The following is a 22,535-nucleotide window of genomic DNA, read 5'->3' as shown; positions in this document are numbered from 1 at the left end:
CACCTCAGTCAAATCACTCACAATCAATACGAGAATCAAACACCGTATGCACACAGTATCCCGTCAGCACCCACCACCACCACCACTGTTCTCTTATGTATCTGTGTGTGTGTGTGTGTGTGTGTGTGTGTGTTTACCCAAGTGTTATGTACAGGAAGTGAGCTAGGTGTGTGTGTGTGTGTGTGTGTGTGTGTGTGTGTGTGTGCTTGCATGTGTGGGAACAGCACCAGTATCAGTGACTTAACTTATCTTTCTGATATTCACTAATGCAAGAGTAGAATGTTTATTTTCTTCTACTGCTGCGGGACAAAGAATACTCATAACAGCACTGGGGTTGAGGCGTCACAGTGGTAATGATAGGGTGTACTGGTGCTAGTGCCCCCTCGAACCATTTGAGATTTTTTGATAAAATGAATATAATTTTCTGTGAGGATGTGAAATGTGAGGCGAAAAGTGCATTTGTGTGTTCTTCTTCATCCCATGTAAAAGATATGTTCACAAATTGCACAATCTTCTGGTTAAAAGAAAAATGAAGGAAAGATTTAGACTCCCAGTTATTATGAAAACTGCATTCACTTTCTTCATCCTACATAAAAGATATATTTGAAAAAAAAAAGCTAAATAATTTTCTGAGGTTGAATGAAAAGTGAAATGCAAATATAAACTCGCTGTAATTATTATAAAAATCTGCCAAGGAACTTTTGATGACTGCAAAGAACGTAAGACACGTAAATACTTATTTCTGCCAAAGAGAGAAGAAATATAACTAGAAAAAAGAAACAAAAGAGAACTATACACCCATAGGACCATAATATTTCAAACCAATAATTATTTTCACTTGACCTAAAAAAAAAAAAGATACCTAAAAAAAAAAAGTAAATAAATAAATAAATAAATATGAAAGAAGACACAAACAAACAAACAAAATATTAATCTATAGAACCCAAACACTTCCCAGCCAGCCCATCCACAGTTATACATTTCCCTGTACCATGGAGTTACCATTAATAGCAAAACTAACAGCTTTCTCCCCATTTTACATCCTTACTGATAACATAACAATTGAGTCATTTTGCAGACTGATCTTCTCTGTATCTCATAACTCTTTGCTGATTCAATTTTGTGTGTAAGAAACGCGTAAACAACCAATATCTTTTTTATGCATACGTATAAGAAATGTATAATCACTCAGTATGTTTTTATATTACATCATACTTTGTTCGATATTGTGTATAAGAAACGTAAGCAGTCTGTATGTTTTTATTTATGTATATCTTACGGCACAAGACTTGGTTCAGTGTTGTGTATTGGAAACAAGCAATTAGTACATTTTTACGTACGTCCTTACGACGCTAGACTCTGTTAAATTTTGTGTATAACAAACGTATAATCAATCACCATAGTAACCTTAATTTTGTTTGTGTATAATAACAGTAATAATAATCATTCATTAATCTGCCAAGAAAGTTTAAAAAAAAATGAGGATATAAAATAACAACTTGGCATTAAAGACATAACCAACACACATATTTACCTTGACTCCATTAGTGTATGTATATAACTGCACACACATATACGTATTTCAAGCAGTACACACGCCCGTTTTCTTTAGTGTTAGAGCTCAGGTTTAAGGGGCGACTGATCAAACATACACACGTCCATTCCCACTTGCCCTGTAGCTAATACTTGTAGTAGTGTCACGGCTGCCCCTGTCTTGTAATTACTATTTTTCTATCGTATTGTCAAATGGGTGAGACTTTCTTTTCGTCCTTCTTTACTGCACACACACACACACACACACACACACACACACACACATAAAGAAATCCCATTCATAACCCAAACACACACACACACACACACACACACAAGTTTTACCCCAGAAGAAAAGACAAACAAAACACAACAATCGGAAATTAAAAAATAAGAGGGGAAAAAAAAAAGATTCATCCAGTTTCATACACATACTACTAATAATAATATGCATAAATCCCCAGACCATTACCAGATCCCTTCCCTCGGCTGTGACGGCTGGAATTAAAAAAGGCCGATACAAAAAAAGCAACCTCCACATTTGAATAGCCACACACAGTCACTTCTTATGTACAACCATTAGTCATATCACACCACCACCCCTTGGACCCAACCCTAGTCACAAGCTCTAGTGATACGTATAGGCCACAAACATGTCTATTTTTACACTTCTCTCTCATGTATTGTAGGTAGATGTATTAGTGTTGGTCCCTTTACGTGTATGTGTGTTTGTCTGTTTGTCTGTTTGTCGGTGTAGTGTTGTGATTGTATGGAAAGTTTTTTTTTGTGTGTGTGTGTGTGTGTATGTGTGTGTGATGCTTGGTGATATGTGTAGGTTAGATTAGTGTTTGTGAAAGTTTTTTTTTTTCTGTGATGTGAATGCAAAATGATGACGTCTGAAGATGTCTTTTCGTAACGCAAATGGGTTTTCTCAACACTGCTGGATGGGAATTATCACAGCTTGCAGTATCTCTTTCTCTCAACACGAATGGGAAAAAAATCTATGACGCAACATTTTTTTCTGAACGGATAGAAAAATGGAATAGAAAAAATGGAAAACTCATCATACGTGCAGTATAATAATTTTTCTCAACACAAATCACTAACGCAAATGGATGAACAAAATTATGACAGAATATTATTTCTTTTCCTTAACCAGACAGGCAAGGAATCCCAAACACACTCATACTATGGACAATACCCTGTGTTCTTTTTCTTGACATTCTTGTGAGGACAACATGCATTCCTCTTATCCCAGCCACATTAAGAGTCAGCTTTCAGTGTTGGTGTTGCCTCATGTACACCCCTGCCTCAGTGTTATGTCTGGAGGTGTTGTGGGGGTGACCTGGAGTATTAAAGGCGGGATCACACCTGCTGTGATGCCACGGGCTGACACTGGCGATGCTTGCGACGTGAACATTCACAAAGCAAGCGATGATACGTCCTGCTGTGAACCTTCTCTTGCAAGGGGAGCAGTGCAGTGATGAGTGACAGCATGCCCTTGTTGCCCACAGTGACTCACAAGTTCTGTGTGTGTCAACCGAGCTATGAAAAAATCACTTGGCTGGCAACAGGCAAGACATGTGAGCTACAACTGCACATACATCCGCCATGAACACTCTTAAATAAAAAGCATCATTGTGATTGGAAGCCACGTGGTTTTGCATTGTGCTCATCGCATATCTAGCATAGCATTGCAGACATTTTGAACACCCCTTCGCTCACGACACTAGACAACATGTAACTTTATAATTATTGTCATTATATAATTAGCAGTGTTCTCTTTGGATCTCAGATGAAGGGACACGTGCAGGTTTCAGCTTCGTATTAACGTGAAGATAGTTGTATTGATTCGCTATGGCAGATGATAAGTAACTTTGTGGTTGTCACTGTCTGACTAGCAATGTTCTCTTTGGATCTCGGATGAACAGAAGACGTGTGTGTTTCAGTTTCATAGCGTAGATAATATTATCCTTATTCTATATTTATGTATGGCTCATTCACGCCTCGGATGAATAGAAGAGGCTTGTATATTTAAGTTTAATACTAACTTGGAGATAATATGCAACTAGTATTAATTAAAGACAATTAATAACACCTAACTTTACAATATTATTCTCACTGTTTATTTACGTCCCCCTCTAGGCCTCAAACAAATAGAAGCATTTATTTCAGCTTAATATCAACTTGTACATAATATGCAACTAATATTAACTGACCATAGCTGCCATTAAGTTACAGGTGACATGCAGTACAGGTGTTCCTATTAATTTACTACTTATGTGTATTATCATTAAAACCTTGGATAAATTCATGCTTTCAGATTTATTGGGGTTTTGATATTACTATTTATTCTTGAGGTTTCCGATGAATACGAGAAACATTTAGACACATTTGTTTGGTGTTAACTGCCAAATGTTGCGCATTACTATACTGTCGTTGTTTAATCAAGACACACACTCAGGTTTCATGAGATTCTGTTGTTTTTATTTACTCTTTAGATTTTTGATGGGTTAAAAGACTCCTCAAAAGTCTTCATATTTAGCATTTATAATCATTCAGTCTTTCAAGCTTCAGATAGATAAATAGAACACTTCAAATCCTCATCATAGCAGAAGAAGCATTTACCGCAATACTTCTCCAGTTCATTAATGCTCCATTCTATAATTCTCACTGCCTACTCAAAGCATACTCTTTCAAACCTCAAGATATAGAAAATGCAACCAACGTACCATGCCATTCAATACGTCATCACCACTACGCTCCACAATATGATGCAGGATAAACTTTCGCCACCTTAAGAGGCTCCAAAAATCTTCATATCAACCATTATAATTTTCCCAGCCATTCAAACCTTGATAAACAGAAGCATCCAGTAACGTACATCTCAACTTTTTTATACTAACACCGCAATATCCGCACCAGGGTAACACTTATGGAGAAGAGCTGCCCAAACCTTCATATCAACCATTATAATTTTCCCAGCCATTCAGACTTTAATAAACAGAAGCATCCAGTAACGTACATCTCAAAATTTTTATACTAACACCGCAATATCCGCACCAGGGTAACACTTATGGAGAAAAGCTTCCCAAACTTTAATATTTAACCATTACACCTTTCCCAGCCATTCAAACTTTATAAACAGAAGCATCCAGTAATATTTGTCTCAAGTTTTTTATATCAACACTTCAGTATATGTACCAGGGAAAGGTTTAATGGCAAAGATTCCACGATACACTGAAAACACACTTTCTTGGGGCATTGACTGTCCATGGCATTGATATAAACACAGTGAAGTTTCTCTGGATTGGCATTAGGAGTGTAGGAGTAGATGCTTTCATTGTGTGTGTGTGTGTGTGTGTGTGTGAGGAAACAGTGCATACATATTCCCTTTCCTTCATTCCTAGTGTGTTCCCCAAGGCCAGCATCTCAGTGCAGAGTTACCAAGGTTAGGGACAGTGTGTGTGTGTGTGTGTGTGTGTGTGTGTGTGTGTGTGTGTGTGTGTGTGTGTGTGTGTGTGTGTGTGTGTGTGTGTGTGACACTTGTAAATCCATCAGGAGAAAAAGGGAGGCAAGTAAAATAATGTTATAAACTGTAAAAATAAGTAGAAATGAAGGAAAGATTAGATGTAAGAAGGAAAAAAAAAAATAGATGAGGAATAAGAAATAAATAGAAATTAAGGAGGGATAGAAGATAAAAATAAGACTTATGTATGTATGTATGTGTGCATGTATGAATAACAGATGCATAGAAATAAAAGAAGGGATAGAAGATAAGAAAAATAATCATGTACTATGTGTGTGTGTGTGTGTGTGTGCGCTGTATCTGGCCAAGAGTGTGATAATACAACACCCTGATGCTGTGAGGGGCATTCCAGTTAGTGTGTTAACTGTGCCATGTGTTGAGGCGAGGGTGAGTCTGTTCTGTGCTGTGTTCAATGCAGAGGAAGCACCACCTGCTGCACTGACTAAGAGAAAACTGAACTCTTTATTTACCAACTATTAAATGAAGAAAAAAAGAGAGAAAAATAATTCCACAGAAAAAAGACAACTACTTAAGCTTTTCATTACGTAACACTGCCCTCTCAGTCACTGCACAGAACAGTTCGCTTCCTCTCCTGTCTTGAAATGCCAAAGAAACTAAAAAGACGAGGGTTATTAAGTGTGTGTGTGTGTGTGTGTCATAGCTTAGGCTTATACATCTGTGTTCGCTGTTTGGGAGAGTCAACCTTGTCGTGTGTGTGTGTGTGTGTGTGTGTGTGTGTGTGTGTGTGTGTGCCAAAAACAGTCATGTATAAAATAAAGATCACCTGGATGCTAATTTCTTGTTTTTATTCCCTCAGTCTGACCAAAGTGTTAGACAGACAGATAGACAGATAAACAGAACTCCACCATTCACTATATGAATCAAGATATCCGACTAGTGTATCCAGGAAAGTCACCATGTACAAAATAAAAATCACCTGGATACTAATTTTTTTTGCTTTAATTCCCCCAGTCCAAGCAAGATGTTAGAAAAAAATACATAGACAGAAATCCAAAACACCTACCTCACACACACACACACACACACACACACACACACACACACACACACACACACACACACAGCCAAACACTCATCAGGACCCCACTACTGCTGCCGATAAAACCACAACATTAATCCGTATCACCTGGGGTTGGTGTATTAAAAAAGAAAAATAAATAAATAATAATAATAAAATAAAAAAAAAATAAATAAAAATAAAAAAAAGATCCTATAAGTTTTGTGAGGCAGCGAGCTACTACCCTGTGGAACCTTTCGCTGGGGGAGAACACAGATACAGAGAGGAGGAGGAAGTTGCCAGTCCATTCTACATCCCTCAGCCTCTAAAACACACAGAGAACAGTGAGGCAGTATATTTCAGCCTGTTCCCCTCACTCAAACCCTTAGCCAGCCTCTATAACACACAGAAAATATAGACATACTATATTTCAGCCTATTCCCATCACTCAAGCCCTTAGCCAGCCTCTATAACACACAGGGAATAAAGACATACTGCATTTCAACCTATTCCCTTCACTCAAGCCTTTACCCAGCCTCCATAACACAAGAAATAAGCAATACCTTTCACCCTCAGACTTAAATGCACTAAGCGACTTAGACAACGTAAACAAATGAGATTACCGAAAGACCGAAGTAAGAAGGCGTAAACAAACACAAGATTCTGAACTACACATATCATTTATACACAATACATACACCACTGCATTCTCTGTACACCATCAGGCCGCCTCACACTCATGCCACAACCTCCGCAGAAGGCTTCACGTGTTCTGGCAGCTTCTCAATCTCGTGCTGTGATTGGATAAAACGAATGGGTGTGTGAGTGAATGAGGAAGGGTGATGTGTTTGAGTGAGTGGAGGGATGACTAGTTGGTGGTGGAGTGAGGGAGTGAGTGAATGATTGAGTGAGTGAGTGAATGAGTGTGAAATAAAAGTGAATAAATGGATGACTGGTGGAACAAGTGAGTGAGTAAATGAGAAACAGAACGAGAGGGAGAATGGACAGCTGATGAATGAGTTAATACGTGAATGAGTGAGAAGCAGAATGAGTTAGCAAATGGGCGAATGACAGAAAGAATTAGTGAATGAGAGAGTGAGTAAATTTAATGATTGACTAAAGAAAAGAGCCACAGCACCACAAGGTAACATAGGCAATAGAGTAGTGAACATTGGAGTTGCTGCATCAATATGGTACAAGAAATACATAAATAATTAACTGTAAATAGATCAAACAAAGCATATAATAATAAAAATAACATAAATAACAATACGCCACAGAAATATATACCAAGAAATTTTGAATATATATATACAAGCTGCAAAAAAAAATAAATAAATAAATAAGAGAATAAATAAAGACAAATGATACACTTAAGAGAATAAAAGGTAAACACATTTCATTAAAAACACATATACATACATACATACGTACATACAACACAATAAATTTGGCCTCAATGCTGTTAAAATAGTAATACAAAAATACAAACTTGATTTTCTTTCATGGGAGAAACAATATATAAGATTTTTTTTTGTTTTTTAATTATTGTTAACTCTTACTTTGCTTTCCTTGTGAGAGAGAAAAAGAAAGAACAAAGAATGAAAGAAAAGAAAAAGAGAAGAGAAGGAAAAAGGGAAAATAAAAAACAAAATAAAGAAAAGAGAAAAACAAGAGAGAGAGAGAGAGAGAGAGAGAGAGAGAGAGAGAGAGAGAAAAAAGATATCAAAGTTACATAGCTCGCATACTGTATTAAAAAAAAAAAAAAAAAAATCAAAACACATACAAACCACCACCAACAAACACACAAACACATACCTTAGTCACCTTCATGGCGACGCCCTCGGGAAGGTTACGCTGGATGTACTCAAGGAAGGTGTCGGCGGTGGAGCTTGTGAGGCGGACAAACCTCATAACAAGGAAGTGGGTGCGCGCCTCATACTGAACCCGGTGCTTCTTGTGGATGTGGATGGACTTCAAGAGGGTCCACCGCTGAATGTGCTTCTTGGGCCATTCACTGTAGGGGTGTGGAAGGAGTAGGGGTGAGTGCCAGGGTGGTTGAGGGGTGGCTGTGTGGCTGGCTGGCTGGTGGAGTGAGTGAGTGAGGGAGTGATTGAGTGGATGGCTGGCTAATGGAGTGAGTGAATGAATGACTGGTTGACTGGCTGAATGAATGACTGAAGAGGTGTGTGAATGAGTGACTGGCTGACTGACTGGGTGACTGAGTGACTGGCTAACTGATGAAGTGACTAGTGACTGAGTGACTGATAAAGGGATTAACAGGAAGACAATTAGAGAAAAGACCTTCAAAATCCCATTAACTTTCGCTACGCCCTCCTAAGCTATCACCAGAACCACAAAAATACTTTTGAAGACCCTAACAGCATCCATTACAGCCTGTCATACCATCATTAGACCCCTGAAAACCCTTGAAAACTTCCACTGTGAAAACATCCTTGAACACTCCAGTAACTCCCACTACAGCAGCCACAAGTCAAGATAGGGTAGTTACGTTACGTTAGGTTAGGTTAAGTTAGGTTAGGTTAGGTTAGGTTAAGTTAGGTTACGTTAGGTTAGGTTAAGTTAGGTTACAGCAGCCACAAGTCAAGATAGGGCAGTGGAGCATCTGCAAGCCCTGCCCTGTCACTCACATCCCCTCCAGCGGCACATCCAGATGGGCTGCGGCAGTGCTGACAAACTTCTGGTAAGAGCGCAAGACGGCTGGTTCGTGTCCCCGGCACTCCACGTCCACTCGGCTGTACAGGCGGTCCAGCTCCTCCTCCCCTGCCTGCACCACAGCCTGCAGGAGGGACAGAAGGGGAGTGGAGTGAAAAATCTTTTCCATCAAGAGAAGGAAATGAGGAAAAAGGAAGCAAGTCTAAAAACTGGAATTTCCTATGTCAAAAAGAAATAATTACCAACTAAATGGACAAATAAATAAAAATATGTATAGTATATAAGAAAAGGATGATTATGTGAAAAATTCCCTCTGTTAAGAGATGAAGTAAGATTTCATTTGTTGAAAATTAAACAAACAACCAACCAATTAACTAATTAAATAAACAAATAAATAAAAAAGGATGAAATGAAAAATTCCATCCATTAAAACAAACAATTAGCAAAAAAGATGCACGTCTAAAATTTGGAGCCTGATCTGTTAAAGTAAATAAAAGAAAAATATAAATAAGTAAATAAAACAGGTTGCAGCCACTCACCGTGGAGGCGTCAGACTCAGCGGCAGAGCGGGGCGTGGTGTGGAGGAGCCTGTGGGGCGTGGTTGGGGCATGGGCGAGGCCTCCACACGCCTGCAGCAAAAAACCCGCCGGGGAGCTGCTGGGGAGCCCCGGGCACAGTGGCAGGGCGGTGGGTGTGGCCCTGATCCATGTGGTGGCCCCCGGCACCCTGGCACACACCTGTCAGTGGGGAGAGTGGACTCACTGCTACCTTTAACCGTTGAATTACTTGTATTACATATTTACCTATTTATTTTCTAATCGAAGAAAGGATACCTCCCCTCTCGACCCCTCTTACCTTACCTAACAGAGCCTCCACCCGCACCCCCCCCTTGTCCCGCATGACCTAACCTGGCGGGGGAGACTGCGTCCCTCTAGATCACGACTTACAAAGGTATCATATTATGTCCAGAAATATAACGGTCTGTGTGTGTCAATGAGCAGGCCAAGTTAGTTGCATAATAACCAGAAAAGTGAACGGGTTATCCAGAATGAGAAGTGAGGCTCGGTGCCCAGTGTCCCCTGCCCCCTTGGTCCTCCTTGCTCCCCAGCACCAGTGTCCCTGAGGCAGCGGCACCCAGGCCACGGCAAGGCAGCACAGTGAAGACAACACTCACCTCGCTGCCCGCGCCCCGGCCACTCAGCACCACCAGTCCAGCCCCAGCACGCCGCCACATCTTGTAAACACTGCCGGTGATGATCTTGATCTTGATGCTACATGATTTTGATCTTGATCTTGATGGTACAGGTGGCACAGGATCACTCCTGAGCCAGGCTTTTGGATCGGCAACTCCTGTAGAAGGGGGGAAAAAAAAAGAGAAACGAACAGCATCCTCTATCCTAATTGTTCATACATCTGGCACGCCACATTCTCTCCAGAAACTCTTTCACCGCCTCAATCATCCTTTCATTCGCCTCTCTACACAGTCCCAGCAACAACACCATCCATTCCTTTCCTGTCTTCTCCACTCTTTCATTCCTATCATGCCCTAACTCAGTCAGTATCACTTGCATCATCTCATTCCTGTCTCTGGCATACTTCACACACTCCAGCACCACATGTTCCACCGTCTCATCCTTTCCCATGTCACACATCTGGCACACTTTGCTGCGGGACTCAGACCACCTGTAACTCCTTGCATTCACATCCATACACTGTGCCCTCGCTCGGAAGAGATCACCGCCCAGGCTTCCATCATACCACCTTTCATACCTCGGGGCCTCTTTCTCCTTGTACCATTCCAGGGTCTTCTTTCTTTCCATTTCATTCTTCCATTCATTCAGTCCCACACATTTCACTTCTTTGTCTATCTCATTCTTCCATTTTCTCACATCCCATTCGGCTCCCACTCTGCCTCCTCTTGTTACCACCCATTCACGCTCATTTTGATTCCTCCCTGCCATTCTTATCGCCCACACAACTTGCAATCCATTCATGTCTGTCATTCTCATGCATCTCTTCCTCCATTTGCTTCCACTTCCATTCATTGCTATTCTTGCATCATCCATTCTCTCAAGCCTAATCTTGTACCTAAGTGTGGCTTTTGTGAGTCTTTCTCTAAAGGTGCTCCATCCCATGTCACCTCTCAAGGCTTCAACTGCTGTGCACCTCGGTGCACTCAGTGCCATCCTTGCTACTCTATTCTGGCCCACTTCTAACTTATCAATTTCACTTTCATTCCATGCAATCACATCCACACCATACAGTTGGCTCTGGGTTATTCCTGTGCCAGGTCTTCGTATCGATACCTCCTGTAGGGAAAAATTGGATCTAGCATGCCATATTTTCTCCAGAAACACTTACGCATCCTCAATCATCCTTCCATTCGTCTGGGTAGGTTTAATAATTCACCTTGTGACCTTAATGAGTGGATGAACTAGCGAGGATCCGGGACCGCGGTTCCGAATTCCCAGATCCAAGCCTTGATGAAACCGCTCCGAATGCGGCGCAGTTTGTTACACTAGACTCTTTGGTCAAGGAAGCACATCTTAAGCTTTATTTACACTCCTGCTATCACACCTAGCAACAGAGTTACTCTCCTGCCACCGCTACCACTTTTAGCAGTAGCAGTCACACTAGAGGGCAGCCAGTCGCCACACAGCGGTCTGTCCTTCTATCGCAGCCTCACCATTACTCCGGGCGGACATTACACCCAAGACTCCAGCCAAGAACCTGAATGAGTGTCAGGCCTGTGTACTGATAGCCCGCTCATAGGTCCGCCTTCCCATAAGGTAAATTCCACATTATTTTATAACCTGGCCTTAGTTAATCCATGCTAAGTTTGCCATACTTTCCTTCATATACAAAAAGGTCACTTCTCTTCCTCCATCCTGAATACTCACCGCCATCCAACTTCACGTCATCCCTCAGATGTGTCTCGGTCACTCCAACAACGTCGAAACGCCATTAATTTAATTCCATATACACATCCTCAAATGTTCCAGTGGCCCATCCTCTCACATTCACACATCCAAACGTCATGTATTTTTTCGCCAGTTGTCTTTTATTCATTTCGTTGCGTCCTCAGTCGTTCTTCACGTCAGGGCCTCGCAGCTCACCGTCCTAGCCTTTACTCCCACTGTCTCGCTCCCATCCTCGCGTTGCCGTCCGATTTATCTTTATCGTCATTATTTCCTCGGACATCCTTTCGTTTGTTGCCCTTCTCAGCCTCTCGTACTCCATAGTTTCTCGCGGTCGTCTCAGAGTTCCTGCCACTGCTACATCCTTTGTTTTGTTTCTTCCTCAAGATTTTAATACACCTTGCCTGTTGTTGCGTGTTCTTTGTATTATTATATATAACCAGAAGTGAAACGTTCAGTGACTTATTATTTGCATGAAAAAATGACGTGATACACAGACGCATTAGTGCTGAATCTGTATGCGTAATGTATAGCACTTCCTTGCTTGTACTGTACTGTACATACACCGCCTCCGCAGCATTAGTTGTCACCCTCCTCCGCCCACCACCCGCTGCTGGAAGAGGTGGAATCAATACAATGCTGAAATGTTCTTTTTTTTTTTATTTTGTTTGCTTGAGTGAAAGTTTAATTATGATGACAATTTCTTTTGTTTTTTCTTTTGTTTTTAGCTTGAGTGAGACTTTAACAATATTTTTTTTATCAGTTTATTTATTACTTTGTATTAGAAGCGACTAAGAGGAAGAATAAAAGACTATAGGTGAAAATTATGACAATGATAATCAGTGCAAAGGTGAAAATCATCGTTAATCAATGAGGCGCGGAGGAAGGTAAACTATTGAACTAAATTGAGCTTCGAACTTAAAAATAAACTTGTTAGAATTAAACTTAGTGTTTCATGACTGGCGTGTGAGACAATAATAACAATAGTAGTAGTAGTAGGTAGTAGTAGTAATAGCAGTAGTAAAGATGGCGAATCTCTCTCTCTCTCTCTCTCTCTCTCTCTCTCTCTCTCTCTCTCTCTCTCTCTCACACACACACACACACACACACACACACACACACCTACCTATCCCTAACAAACTATGGACAACAAAATAATAATAAAAAAAAGACTACTTAATCCTGATCTTGTCATGACATGGGATTCAACACTTATAAATGCGATCTGATTCCTTATATTGCTTTGGCTTGGCGTTCGTTGTCCTGCCTCGGTGGGTGTTTGTCCTGCTGCATTGCCCTTCCATCTTACTGGCCTTCCTTCACTCTTCCTTCATTCTTCCTGTCTCCTTCATTCCTTCTTGGTCTTTTATTCATTCCTTCTTTCCTTCCTTATCCCTGCCACGCCCTGCTAGCGGCCTGCGACACCCACATGAGCGCGTCACGGCCTGCTTGTTGTGCTGCAGGCTCCCGCACGGCCTGCAGCGCCACCCTTGCCAGTGCAGCCACGCAGGCCACCCCAGCCACCCTGCTCACGCGCATGATCACCTGCAGAAAGATAGGAGAGAATGAAACATAGGGATAACATGTCGGAGGTGTCTGTTAGGGGTGTGTGTGTGTGTGTGTGTGTTATTACTACTGCTGCTGTTGGTGGTACTACTGCTATCTTGACTATATAACTACTACTACTACACGTACACTGAGTAAAGACACGTACACACACTACTACTATTACTACTACTATTACTACCATTACCACCCTCCTCGTCCCCCAACCCCCCACACCAAACACTCCTTCAAACTTTCCCCATTATAAAAGTACATTTCACCCCAACACGCAGCAAAACTACATGTACCCTAACCTTCCCCATCCTCCCGCAAGGCCTCACCTTATCCTGCCAGGTCTTGTTGGCGATGCAACTGCTGTAGGGGCGGCGAGAGAAGGTCACCATTGTGTAGAGTGGTTGCCAGCGGCCCGGAAGGATAATGCTCAGAAAATCGTCCAGTTTCTTACGCAGGAGAAAAAATGGGGAGTTGACAAGGTCCCTCATCTGTTTGGGGAGAGATAATGGAGTGTTCTGAGGTGTCTTAAAGGTGTTTGAGGGTGTTTGCGTCTCCTCCAGCCTCTTTTGGTAGGAAGATAAGGCCAGGAAGCGATTAAAAGAGTTTGGGGAAGAGTAAGTGGAAAGACGGAGTGAGATGGAGGGATGGAACTGTGATCAGACGCAAAGGACAGAAACAACTGGAGGAGACTCGCAGGCCTACATGGCGCCAACCCCTCGCTCTGGTATTCTCCTTCCCTTCTTTCCTGCCCTCTCCTTCTCCCCTCGTTCCCCTCATTCCTCCCTTACCCTCTCCCTTCCTCTCTTAACGCCCTATCCTCACCTTCCCTCCGCCCCATCATTCCTCTTTGCTTCTCTCTCCCTTCCCCTCTTCAGCCTCCTCCTTCTTCCCTCACCCTTCAGCACTCACTCACTTCCCCTCACCTCCTCCCTTTACCCTCTCCCTCTTCCCCTTTCCACGCCTCACCTCTACATAGTTATACATCGCCAGGTCCACAATCGCCTCCGCGTCTGGATTCCTCCTTTTTGAATATGCGGGCAGCGCCTTCGTCAGGTCATCTCCGTATTGGTCCAGAATCTCATTCAGAACTACACAATCCTCCATGCCCTGGGGGATGGGGGGAGTGGGGGTGAGATTAGAGTTGACTGGGGGATGTGATGTTGGTTGTAAGTGGTGGTGGTGGTGGTGGTGTGTGGTGTTGCTTGGGGTTCCTTAAGGACTTGTTGGGGTCCTTCGGGGGTTGGTTGGGGGACTGGCTGTGGGGATTAGTGCTAGGGGTTGTTTGTGGGGTTGTTAGGGAGCATATCCACATGTTACTGCATCTACCCATCCACACATCTCTCCTTACACACACCCATTGACTTGCCCTTCCATTTATTCATTCATCATCCACCTAGCCAAATGCCCATCCGCTCACCAATTCACTAACGCACCCATCCATACATCCAACCTCTCTCTCTCTCTCTCTCTCTCTCTCTCTCTCTCTCTCTTACGCAGTTCATCCCCTGTCCGTAGAATGGCACCATGGCGTGGGCGGCATCTCCCATGATGACGCTGGTGTTGCCCACATGGTATGGCGAGCACTGAAAGAAATGGTAGTGACAGTCGTGGTGGTGGTGGTGGTGGTGGTGGTGGTGGTGGTCGTGGCGGTGGCGGTGGTGGTGGTGAATGAAATTATAGGAAAATAAACAGGAAAATATAAAAAAAAGTACAAATTGTTTGGAAGTTGAAGGAAATTGATAGAAAATTGATAGGTGGCGGTGGTGGTTGTGGTATGTCATAGAATCATTACATCACCATTTTCATCATCATTTATCATCATCATCATCATCTTCATCATCTTAACCATCATCTTGTGGTCAGCCAGAGTAATTTTATCATTTTCATTATCATTTGCCATTATTATCACTATCACCATTTAGTCAACCAGTCAGTCAGTCAGAGAGAGAGAGAGAGAGAGAGAGAGAGAGAGAGAGAGAGAGAGAGAGAGAGAGAGAGAGAGAGAGAGAGAGAGAGAGAGTGAATGAGTCAGTCAGCCACGTACCTTGACTGATATCATTGGCAGGGGCTTGTTGCTGAAGAAGTCATTAATCAGCTTCTCCCGGCCGATCAGTGGGATGGCGTCCGGGTAGTTAGTCTGAAGGTGGAAGCAGTAGTAGTAGTAGTAGTAAGACAACGATAGAAAAAATTAAGAATATGCTAAAAAAAAAAAATGAACAGAACAAAAATCTTACGAAAAAAATAATTCTAAATATTAACAAAAAATCAACCTCTCTCTCTCTCTCTCTCTCTCTCTCTCTCTCTCTCTCTCACCTGGAAGAAGCTAAGCAGTTCCTCCGGCGTGGTGAGGGTGCCAAAGATTTCAAAGGGCATGAAAAGAGTGACGGTCCAGCTGCGGTCTTGGTTGGGCAGGGCGATCATCATGTAGTTACCGCGGGGCCAGATGTGCAGGTAGTTGGGGGGCATGGCGAACTGGAATAGAGGGAGGTGGTAGTGGTGGTGGTGGTGGTGGTGGTGGGGAAGGAGAAGAATGGGGATGAGGACGAGAGGAAGGAGGAGAAAGGAGAAGGAAGAGCGCATGGTGGCAGTGAAGGTGGAGGAAATGGAGGTGTTGGTGGAGGAAGAAGTGGTTGTTGTGGTGATGGAGGTGAAGAAGAAGAAGAAGAAGAAGAAGAAGAAGAAGAAGAAGAAGAAGAAGGTGGTGGAGGAGATGGAGAGGTGTTTTTTGACCACTTTTAAAAAATAATGTTTTTTTTGTAAGAATTTAGATGTTTATATTGACTTCTCTATATTATGTGTGTGTGTGTGTGTGTGTGTGTGTGTGTGTGTGTGTGTGTCAGATCACCCGCTTACATCTTATCCTATTTCATTTACCTATCTCGTCAGTTCCTCCTTGTGTGGTTGTTAGCTAGTTGTGTGAACGAGTGAATGAGCGAGACTTGTGTGAGGCATGAATACGTGTATGAGTGAACGAGCTAGGCTTCAGTCATAAGTGTTAAGTTGAAGTGCGCGGCCTGGCGCCGGGAGATCACCTACCTCCAGCCTTCTGTTCACACCTTCTGTGAATAAACACCTGCACTGTTACCTGCGTTTCCTGTGCCCCTGCTGGTCAAGAGTCGAACATGGCGCAGTGAGTAGGATCAGGACAAGGCTGCAGTGGGTACGGCGCAGAATGGAGAAGCAGTTGGAGGCGCTGGCTGCCCTGCTAGCGCGACAGTCGGAGCAGAGTCAGGCTCTGCTAGCGCGACAGTCGGAGCAGAGTCAGGCTCGCGAGGAGCGTTTAACCCAGCTGCTGGAGAGAGTGGGGACACAAGCTCCCAGTCGCACCACGGCGAGCAATGAAGGCGAAACCACAGCCCGCAGCACGTCTACCCAGGGCGCGAGGTTCCCGACGTCCGCCACCATCATTCCTCACTTAACGGCGTCAGCATCTTTACGTGAGTTCGACACGTGGCGCCATAAGTTTGAAGGATACGTAACCCTCGCCAGGATAGACTGTCTCTCCCTGGCTGAGCAGAGGGCGGCACTCGCTGCTGTCCTAGACGACGAGTGGACCCGTACACTTCGCTACGGGATAAGCTTACCGAGAGACGCGGAGTTAAGAACCATCCTCGATGCAATGTGTGAGTACCTGCGAAGCCAGCGCAACATCATCATGGATAGAAGAGACTTCTACTCCCGCGTGCAAGAAACGCAAGAAGGTTTTGACGACTTTTTATGTGCTGTAAAGGAAATCGCCAATTTCTGTGACTTTTGCGACCAGTGCATAAACCATCAGCTGCGTGACAGAATTGTCGTTGGGACACGAGACGAAGTGGCTCTGAAACGCATGCTGGAAAACAAGAAACTCACCCTTGAAAACGCCATAGATATTTGCAGAGCATCAGAGAGCGCTAACCAGTGTAGTGCAGTACTAAGGGGCGGCTCTCACTCTTCGAGCCATGGTGTGAACGCTGTCTCGAACTACAGGAAGGGCAGTTTCGGGGGCTCAAGCCCCACGGGCTGTTATCGTTGTGGCAAAGATTGTCGCAGTGACAAAAGGGGATGCCAGGCAATAGATAAAGTGTGTCGTAACTGCGGGAAAAGAGGGCATTTTGCGAGTGTATGTCAGCAGACAGTGAGGAAACGACGAGGAGCTTCGAGGAGTTCCTCAACTGTCTCTCCTCATCGCGGTGCAGGCCCGAGGCGGGGAGCCAGTGCCAGTGTATACCAGCTCTTATCAGGCGTATACACAAAGACGGTGACGGCACGACCTGCGCCCCAGGTGCTCATTACCGCCACACATCCCGCTGGAAGAGACAAGATTACGTGGACTCCTGACTCTGGGGCCGAAACGACCGTTATTGGCCTCGACACGGCAACACTCCTTGGAATCCCGCCCTCCAGCTTGGCGCCCGCTGATGGTGATGGACTTTATGCTGCCGGTAATCACCCCCTCACCTGTGTAGGAACTTTCTCGTCGCACTTGCAACTGGGCGACAGGGAAGCTGAGACTGTTGTGAGCGTGGTGAAGGAGGTGAAGGGGGCGCTGCTTAGCTGGTACGATTCCATCGCTCTCGGAATCCTCCCCGAAGATTTTCCGGCTCAAATCCGACCGCTACGCAGGGAAGAACAGCACACCGGCAACAGCTCCATCAAGTACCCGACCGCCTCGCAGCCACCTCTATCTACGCCCACAGAAGTGATCAGCTGGCCTCATTCCTACGACCCAACGCCACAGCAGCGTGCGGGGCACGCTGCTGCTGTGATCAAGGCCTTTCCCAGCGTCTTCGAAGCAAAGGAAGGTTTACGTGCAATGGCTGGTGGATCCATGGCCATCGAGTTGACAGACGACGCTCGACCCTTCGCCGTAACAGCATCTCGTACAATCCCTTACAATTGGCGTGAAGAAATTAAGAGCCAGTTGGAAGAGCTGCTTAACAAGGGAATCATCGAGAGTGTGGACTACCCTACGGCATGGTGCCACCCCATCGTGCCTGTCCCAAAAAAGACATCTGGTGTAAGGCTGTGTGTTGACCTGACACGACTCAACCGTTACGTGAAGAGGCCCGTGTATCCAGTGCGCTCACCTCATGACGCCATCGCCTCGATCGGGACCGGAGCAGTTTGGTTCACCACTCTTGATGCCAAGATGGGGTATTTTCAAGTCCCCATTAGAGAAGAAGACCAGGATTTAACCTGCTTCATAACACCTTGGGGTCGGTACAAGTTTCGGCGAGCGGTTATGGGTCTCGTCTCGTCTGGAGACGAGTATAACCGTCGAGGAGACCAAGCTCTCGGCGACATACCTAACACCATCAAGATCGTGGACGACATCCTGGCCTATGACTCCACCTACAGTGCGCACTTAGCCCATGTCATTCAGATTGTGCGGCGGTGTGACCAGCACGGCATCACTCTCAACCCACAGAAGTTTACATTCGCGGAAAGAGTGGTAGATTACTGTGGTTACTCTGTTTCTGGACAAGGCTACACGACAGACTCAAAGAAAGTTAAGGCAATCTCTGACTTCCCACGACCACAGCACATCACCGACTTACGATCATTCATGGGTCTTACAAACCAGCTTGGAAGCTTTTCTCCTGCTGTGGCTGCAGCTGCACAACCCCTCAGAGATCTCTTACGCCCGAAGAACAGTTGGTGCTGGTCTCCTAACCATGAAGAGGCGTTTGAGAAGGTGAAACAGTGTCTCGTCAGCCCACCTGTCTTGGCATACTTCGACCCATCATTACCAACGATGCTACAGACTGACGCCTCAAGGATGCACGGATTTGGATTCGTTCTCCTGCAGAAGCACAGTGACCAGTGGAAGATGGTGCAATGCGGGTCAAGATTTGTTACAGACACAGAGAGCCGCTATGCAGTAATAGAGTTGGAAATGGCTGCAATCGTCTGGGCAGTCAGGAAATGTGGCACCTACCTGAAAGGACTCCCTCACTTCGATCTAGTGCTCGACCACCGCCCGCTGATACCTCTCCTCAATAGCAAGTTGTTGGGAGAAATAGAGAACCTGCGGCTGCAGCGCATGAGGGAGAAGCTTGCTCAGTATTCTTTCACAGCAAGCTGGCAAAAGGGATCGACACACTGTGTGCCCGACGCCCTCTCACGTGCTCCAGTACAGGACCCAGTGGAGGAAGAGGATGCTGCTACTTCTGGTGACCTCGACCCTCTCCACTCAGCGGTCATCTCAGCGTTATCTGCCACCAATGAGGACGGCGTCCGCTTAGCACCACTCCAGGATCAGACTGTGGAAATGGTACGTGCCGCAGCAGCAAGAGACGGGGAGTACTGCTTGCTCAAGAACGTCATCATCGAGGGCTTCCCTGATCATTGCCACGACCTCGATCACCGCTTGCGTACGTACTGGCCGGTGCGCAGTCTGCTGGCCGTAGACGACGACCTGGTGGTTTACGGGCCGAGGCTTCTTATTCCTCACAGCCTCCGCCGAGAAACACTAGAGCGACTCCATGACAGTCATCAGGGGATGGAGCGCACCAAGCGACGGGCCCGACAAACGGTGTACTGGCCTGGTATGGACAGAGACGTTGAGAACGTCGTTTCTGGATGCTCACTATGCCGTCCACTCCTACCAAGCCAAGCCAACGAACCTCTCTGGCAGGACACGGACACACCCAGCAGGGTGTTTGAGTCAGTTTCTGCAGACTACTTCCACGCAGCAGGCCGTACATACCTCGTGTATGTAGATCGCTTGTCTGGGTGGCCTCACGTGTCTGCATGCTCACGTCCAGCATCGGCTGATCAGCTCGTTCGTGTCCTTCGGGGTGTGTTCGCCGACACGGGCGTGCCTGTTCTCCTGAGGACTGACGGTGGACCGCAGTTCACTTCTTCATCGGTACGGCGCTTCCTGGCTCGATGGGGGGTGGAGCATCGTGTATCTTCACCTCATTATCCACGCTCCAATGGTCACGCCGAGGCAGCGGTCAAGTCCGTGAAGAAGCTGATCCTCACGACCACACAGCAGGGACACCTGGACGAGGATGCGTTCGCTCGCGGGTTGCTGGAACTGCGCAACACTCCGAGGGCGGAAGGGCGATCACCAGCACAAGTCCTCTTCGGTCATCCTATGAGGTCCTGTGTCCCGGCTCATCATCGCTCATACGCTCAGCAGTGGCAGCGCGCTGCTGATGAGTGCGACGCCAAGGCAGAGCGACTGAGGAAGAAAGCGAAACTTCGCCACGACGCGTCCGCCCGTACTCTTCCTCTCCTGCACCTCGGTGGCCACGTCGACGTTCAAGATCACACGACAGGCCTCTGGGATCGCCTGGGTGTCATCGTGGCTGTTGGGCGAAGGAGAGACTACCTCATCAAGATGGGCAGCGGTCGCGTGATGTGGCGTAATAGAAGACACCTACGCCCACACAGACCTCTTGCTCCCCTTCCTGTCGAGCAGCACACCGCTCATGGCGGTGCAGCGCTTCAGCATCAGGGTCACGAGGAACACCACCATCCCGGCAGCCCGGAGCATCAGGGTAACGGGGTACACCGTGGCCGAGAGCAACCAGAGCGTCGAAGCAGCCGACAGCGTAGGGAGCCGAGACGACTGCAGGTGCGGTGGCACCGTAGCACCTACGATTAGTCGTACGTGTTCATTGTACGCTGTGTTTGTTTTGTGTATATGTACCGTGTTTTCTGTACTTCAATCATTGTAACTTTGTTTCATGTGTTACGGTAGCCATAACAAAGATAAGGAATCTTCCTTATGTCTCGGGGGAGGTGTGTGGTTGTTAGCTAGTTGTGTGAACGAGTGAATGAGCGAGACTTGTGTGAGGCATGAATACGTGTATGAGTGAACGAGCTAGGCTTCAGTCATAAGTGTTAAGTTGAAGTGCGCGGCCTGGCGCCGGGAGATCACCTACCTCCAGCCTTCTGTTCACACCTTCTGTGAATAAACACCTGCACTGTTACCTGCGTTTCCTGTGCCCCTGCTGGTCAAGAGTCGAACACTCCTCCCCTCCCCCCTTCCCTTTTCCCCCGCTCACCTCCCCATCAGGCGTGGCGGGGATGCACAGTTCCATGTAGCCGTGGGGGATGTACTCCTGCTTGTAGTTGAAGTGGGCGCGTTTCAGCATCTGCTTCCTCACGTTGGAGTAGGCGCCGTCACAGCCTATCATCAGATCTGCTCTGGTGCTCACCCTCTCCCCCGTGGCCGTGCTGTGATGGTGGTGGTGGTGGTAGGAGAGATGATGGTAGTGGTAATATTAGTAGTAGTAGTATTGTAGGTTTCTGAGGAGTTATTCTCTCTCTCTCTCTCTCTCTCTCTCTCTCTCTCTCTCTCTCTCTCTCTCTCTCTTACTTGGTGAAGGTCATCTCGCCACGCTCCAGGTCGCACGCCTCCAGCTTGTGGTTGAAGTGAATGGTCACGTTGGGGAAGTCCTCGGCCCTCGTCAGCAGCACTTCGTTCACAAAGCGGCGGCCCACGGAGAAGATGCACTGGTGGTGGTGGTGGTGGTGGTGGTGGTTAGGTTAGGTTACCCTTTAGACTGCGTAGGTTAATTCTTTCATTACGCTCTCCAACACTTAACAGGAATTCAGAGATCGATTAGAAGAGGTTTCCAATGCAAGGTTTGTATAATATTTAAACGTGGCTGTACAACGAAAGGAAGTATTTGAGTGGTTTGTGAATGATGAAAAATATACCAAACAGCAGTCAATGGAATTAGATTAGATTAGGTTACGTTAAATTAGGTCAGGTCAGGTTACGTTAGGTTAAGTTACGCACCGTTAATTAAGTAAGCTAGACGAGGTTATGCTACGTTAGGTTAGGTAAGGTTAGGTCAGGTTTCGTTACATCAGGTCAGGTTGGGTTAAGTTACGTTAGGTTAAATTAAACATCCATTTCTCTTCACCTTGCCTTCCCTGTTGTAAGGAATGGATTTAGTGGTGCCATCTAGTGAGTGAATCATTCTTGCTTTCATCGCAATGCCGTGCCGCTGTACAATCTGCTCCTCCACGCCCACCGCCCCCAGGCCAGTCCTCCCCCTCACGCTCATCGCCAGGTTGATGCTGCGGCCCGGCACGTGCTCCATCTGCCGGATATCTGACGAAGGGGCAGCAGAAGGGGAGCATCAATGGTGGTAGTGGTGGTGGTGGTGATTTTTGTAGTAGTAGTAGTTGTTGTTGTAGTTATTGTTGTTGTGGTAGTAGTAGCTAATGGTTGTGGCAAGTGTGGAGTGGTAGTGGTGGTGTAATGTGGTTGTGGTGTGGTGTGATGCCATGTGGTGTCGTTCTATTTGTTCCACCACACTATTGAATGCATTGTTTCCTCCACCACCACCACCAC

At 45.6% G+C, this 22,535-nt stretch overlaps 2 protein-coding genes across 2 annotated transcripts in view; both read right to left on the bottom strand.

The window, feature by feature from the left end:
• Nucleotides 1-6,741: 6,741 nt before the first annotated feature.
• LOC135113076 (small ribosomal subunit protein uS10m-like) lies at nt 6,742-10,089 on the bottom strand. Its single transcript, XM_064028063.1, has 5 exons — nt 9,931-10,089; nt 9,296-9,493; nt 8,732-8,880; nt 7,899-8,097; nt 6,742-6,874 (listed from the first exon to the last, which is right to left on the bottom strand). Exons 1-5 carry the CDS (start codon nt 9,988-9,990, stop codon nt 6,818-6,820), a joined length of 663 nt encoding a protein of 220 aa, XP_063884133.1. The 5' UTR covers nt 9,991-10,089; the 3' UTR covers nt 6,742-6,817.
• Nucleotides 10,090-12,316: 2,227 nt separating this feature from the next.
• The window catches only part of LOC135113075 (kynurenine 3-monooxygenase-like), a 14,043-nt gene continuing 3,824 nt past the window's right edge, over nt 12,317-22,535 (bottom strand). Inside the window, exons 3-11 of the mRNA XM_064028062.1 lie at nt 22,102-22,292; nt 21,549-21,685; nt 21,235-21,406; nt 15,548-15,706; nt 15,279-15,371; nt 14,728-14,817; nt 14,201-14,341; nt 13,561-13,722; nt 12,317-13,219 (exon numbers count right to left, since the gene is read on the bottom strand). Coding sequence (XP_063884132.1) covers nt 13,064-13,219; nt 13,561-13,722; nt 14,201-14,341; nt 14,728-14,817; nt 15,279-15,371; nt 15,548-15,706; nt 21,235-21,406; nt 21,549-21,685; nt 22,102-22,292 — 1,301 coding nt within the window. The 3' untranslated portion in view covers nt 12,317-13,063. The remainder of the gene's footprint in view (nt 13,220-13,560; nt 13,723-14,200; nt 14,342-14,727; nt 14,818-15,278; nt 15,372-15,547; nt 15,707-21,234; nt 21,407-21,548; nt 21,686-22,101; nt 22,293-22,535) is intronic.

The sequence above is a fragment of the Scylla paramamosain genome, chromosome 25 (assembly GCF_035594125.1).
Source record: "Scylla paramamosain isolate STU-SP2022 chromosome 25, ASM3559412v1, whole genome shotgun sequence".
In the NCBI taxonomy this organism is placed as follows: domain Eukaryota; kingdom Metazoa; phylum Arthropoda; class Malacostraca; order Decapoda; family Portunidae; genus Scylla; species Scylla paramamosain.
This window is presented reverse-complemented; position numbering and strand designations above follow the sequence as displayed.

Bases quoted from the DNA above. Each gene is read 5' to 3' on its own strand.
- LOC135113076 (XM_064028063.1), bottom strand. From the start codon at position 9,990: ATGTGGCGGCGTGCTGGGGCTGGACTGGTGGTGCTGAGTGGCCGGGGC. The intron at 8,098-8,731 runs GTGAGTGACAGG...ACACCCCTACAG, and splicing joins GATGTGCCGCTGGAGGGGAT to TGAATGGCCCAAGAAGCACA. The intron at 6,875-7,898 runs GTATGTGTTTGT...ATCCAATCACAG, and splicing joins TCGCCATGAAGGTGACTAAG to CACGAGATTGAGAAGCTGCC.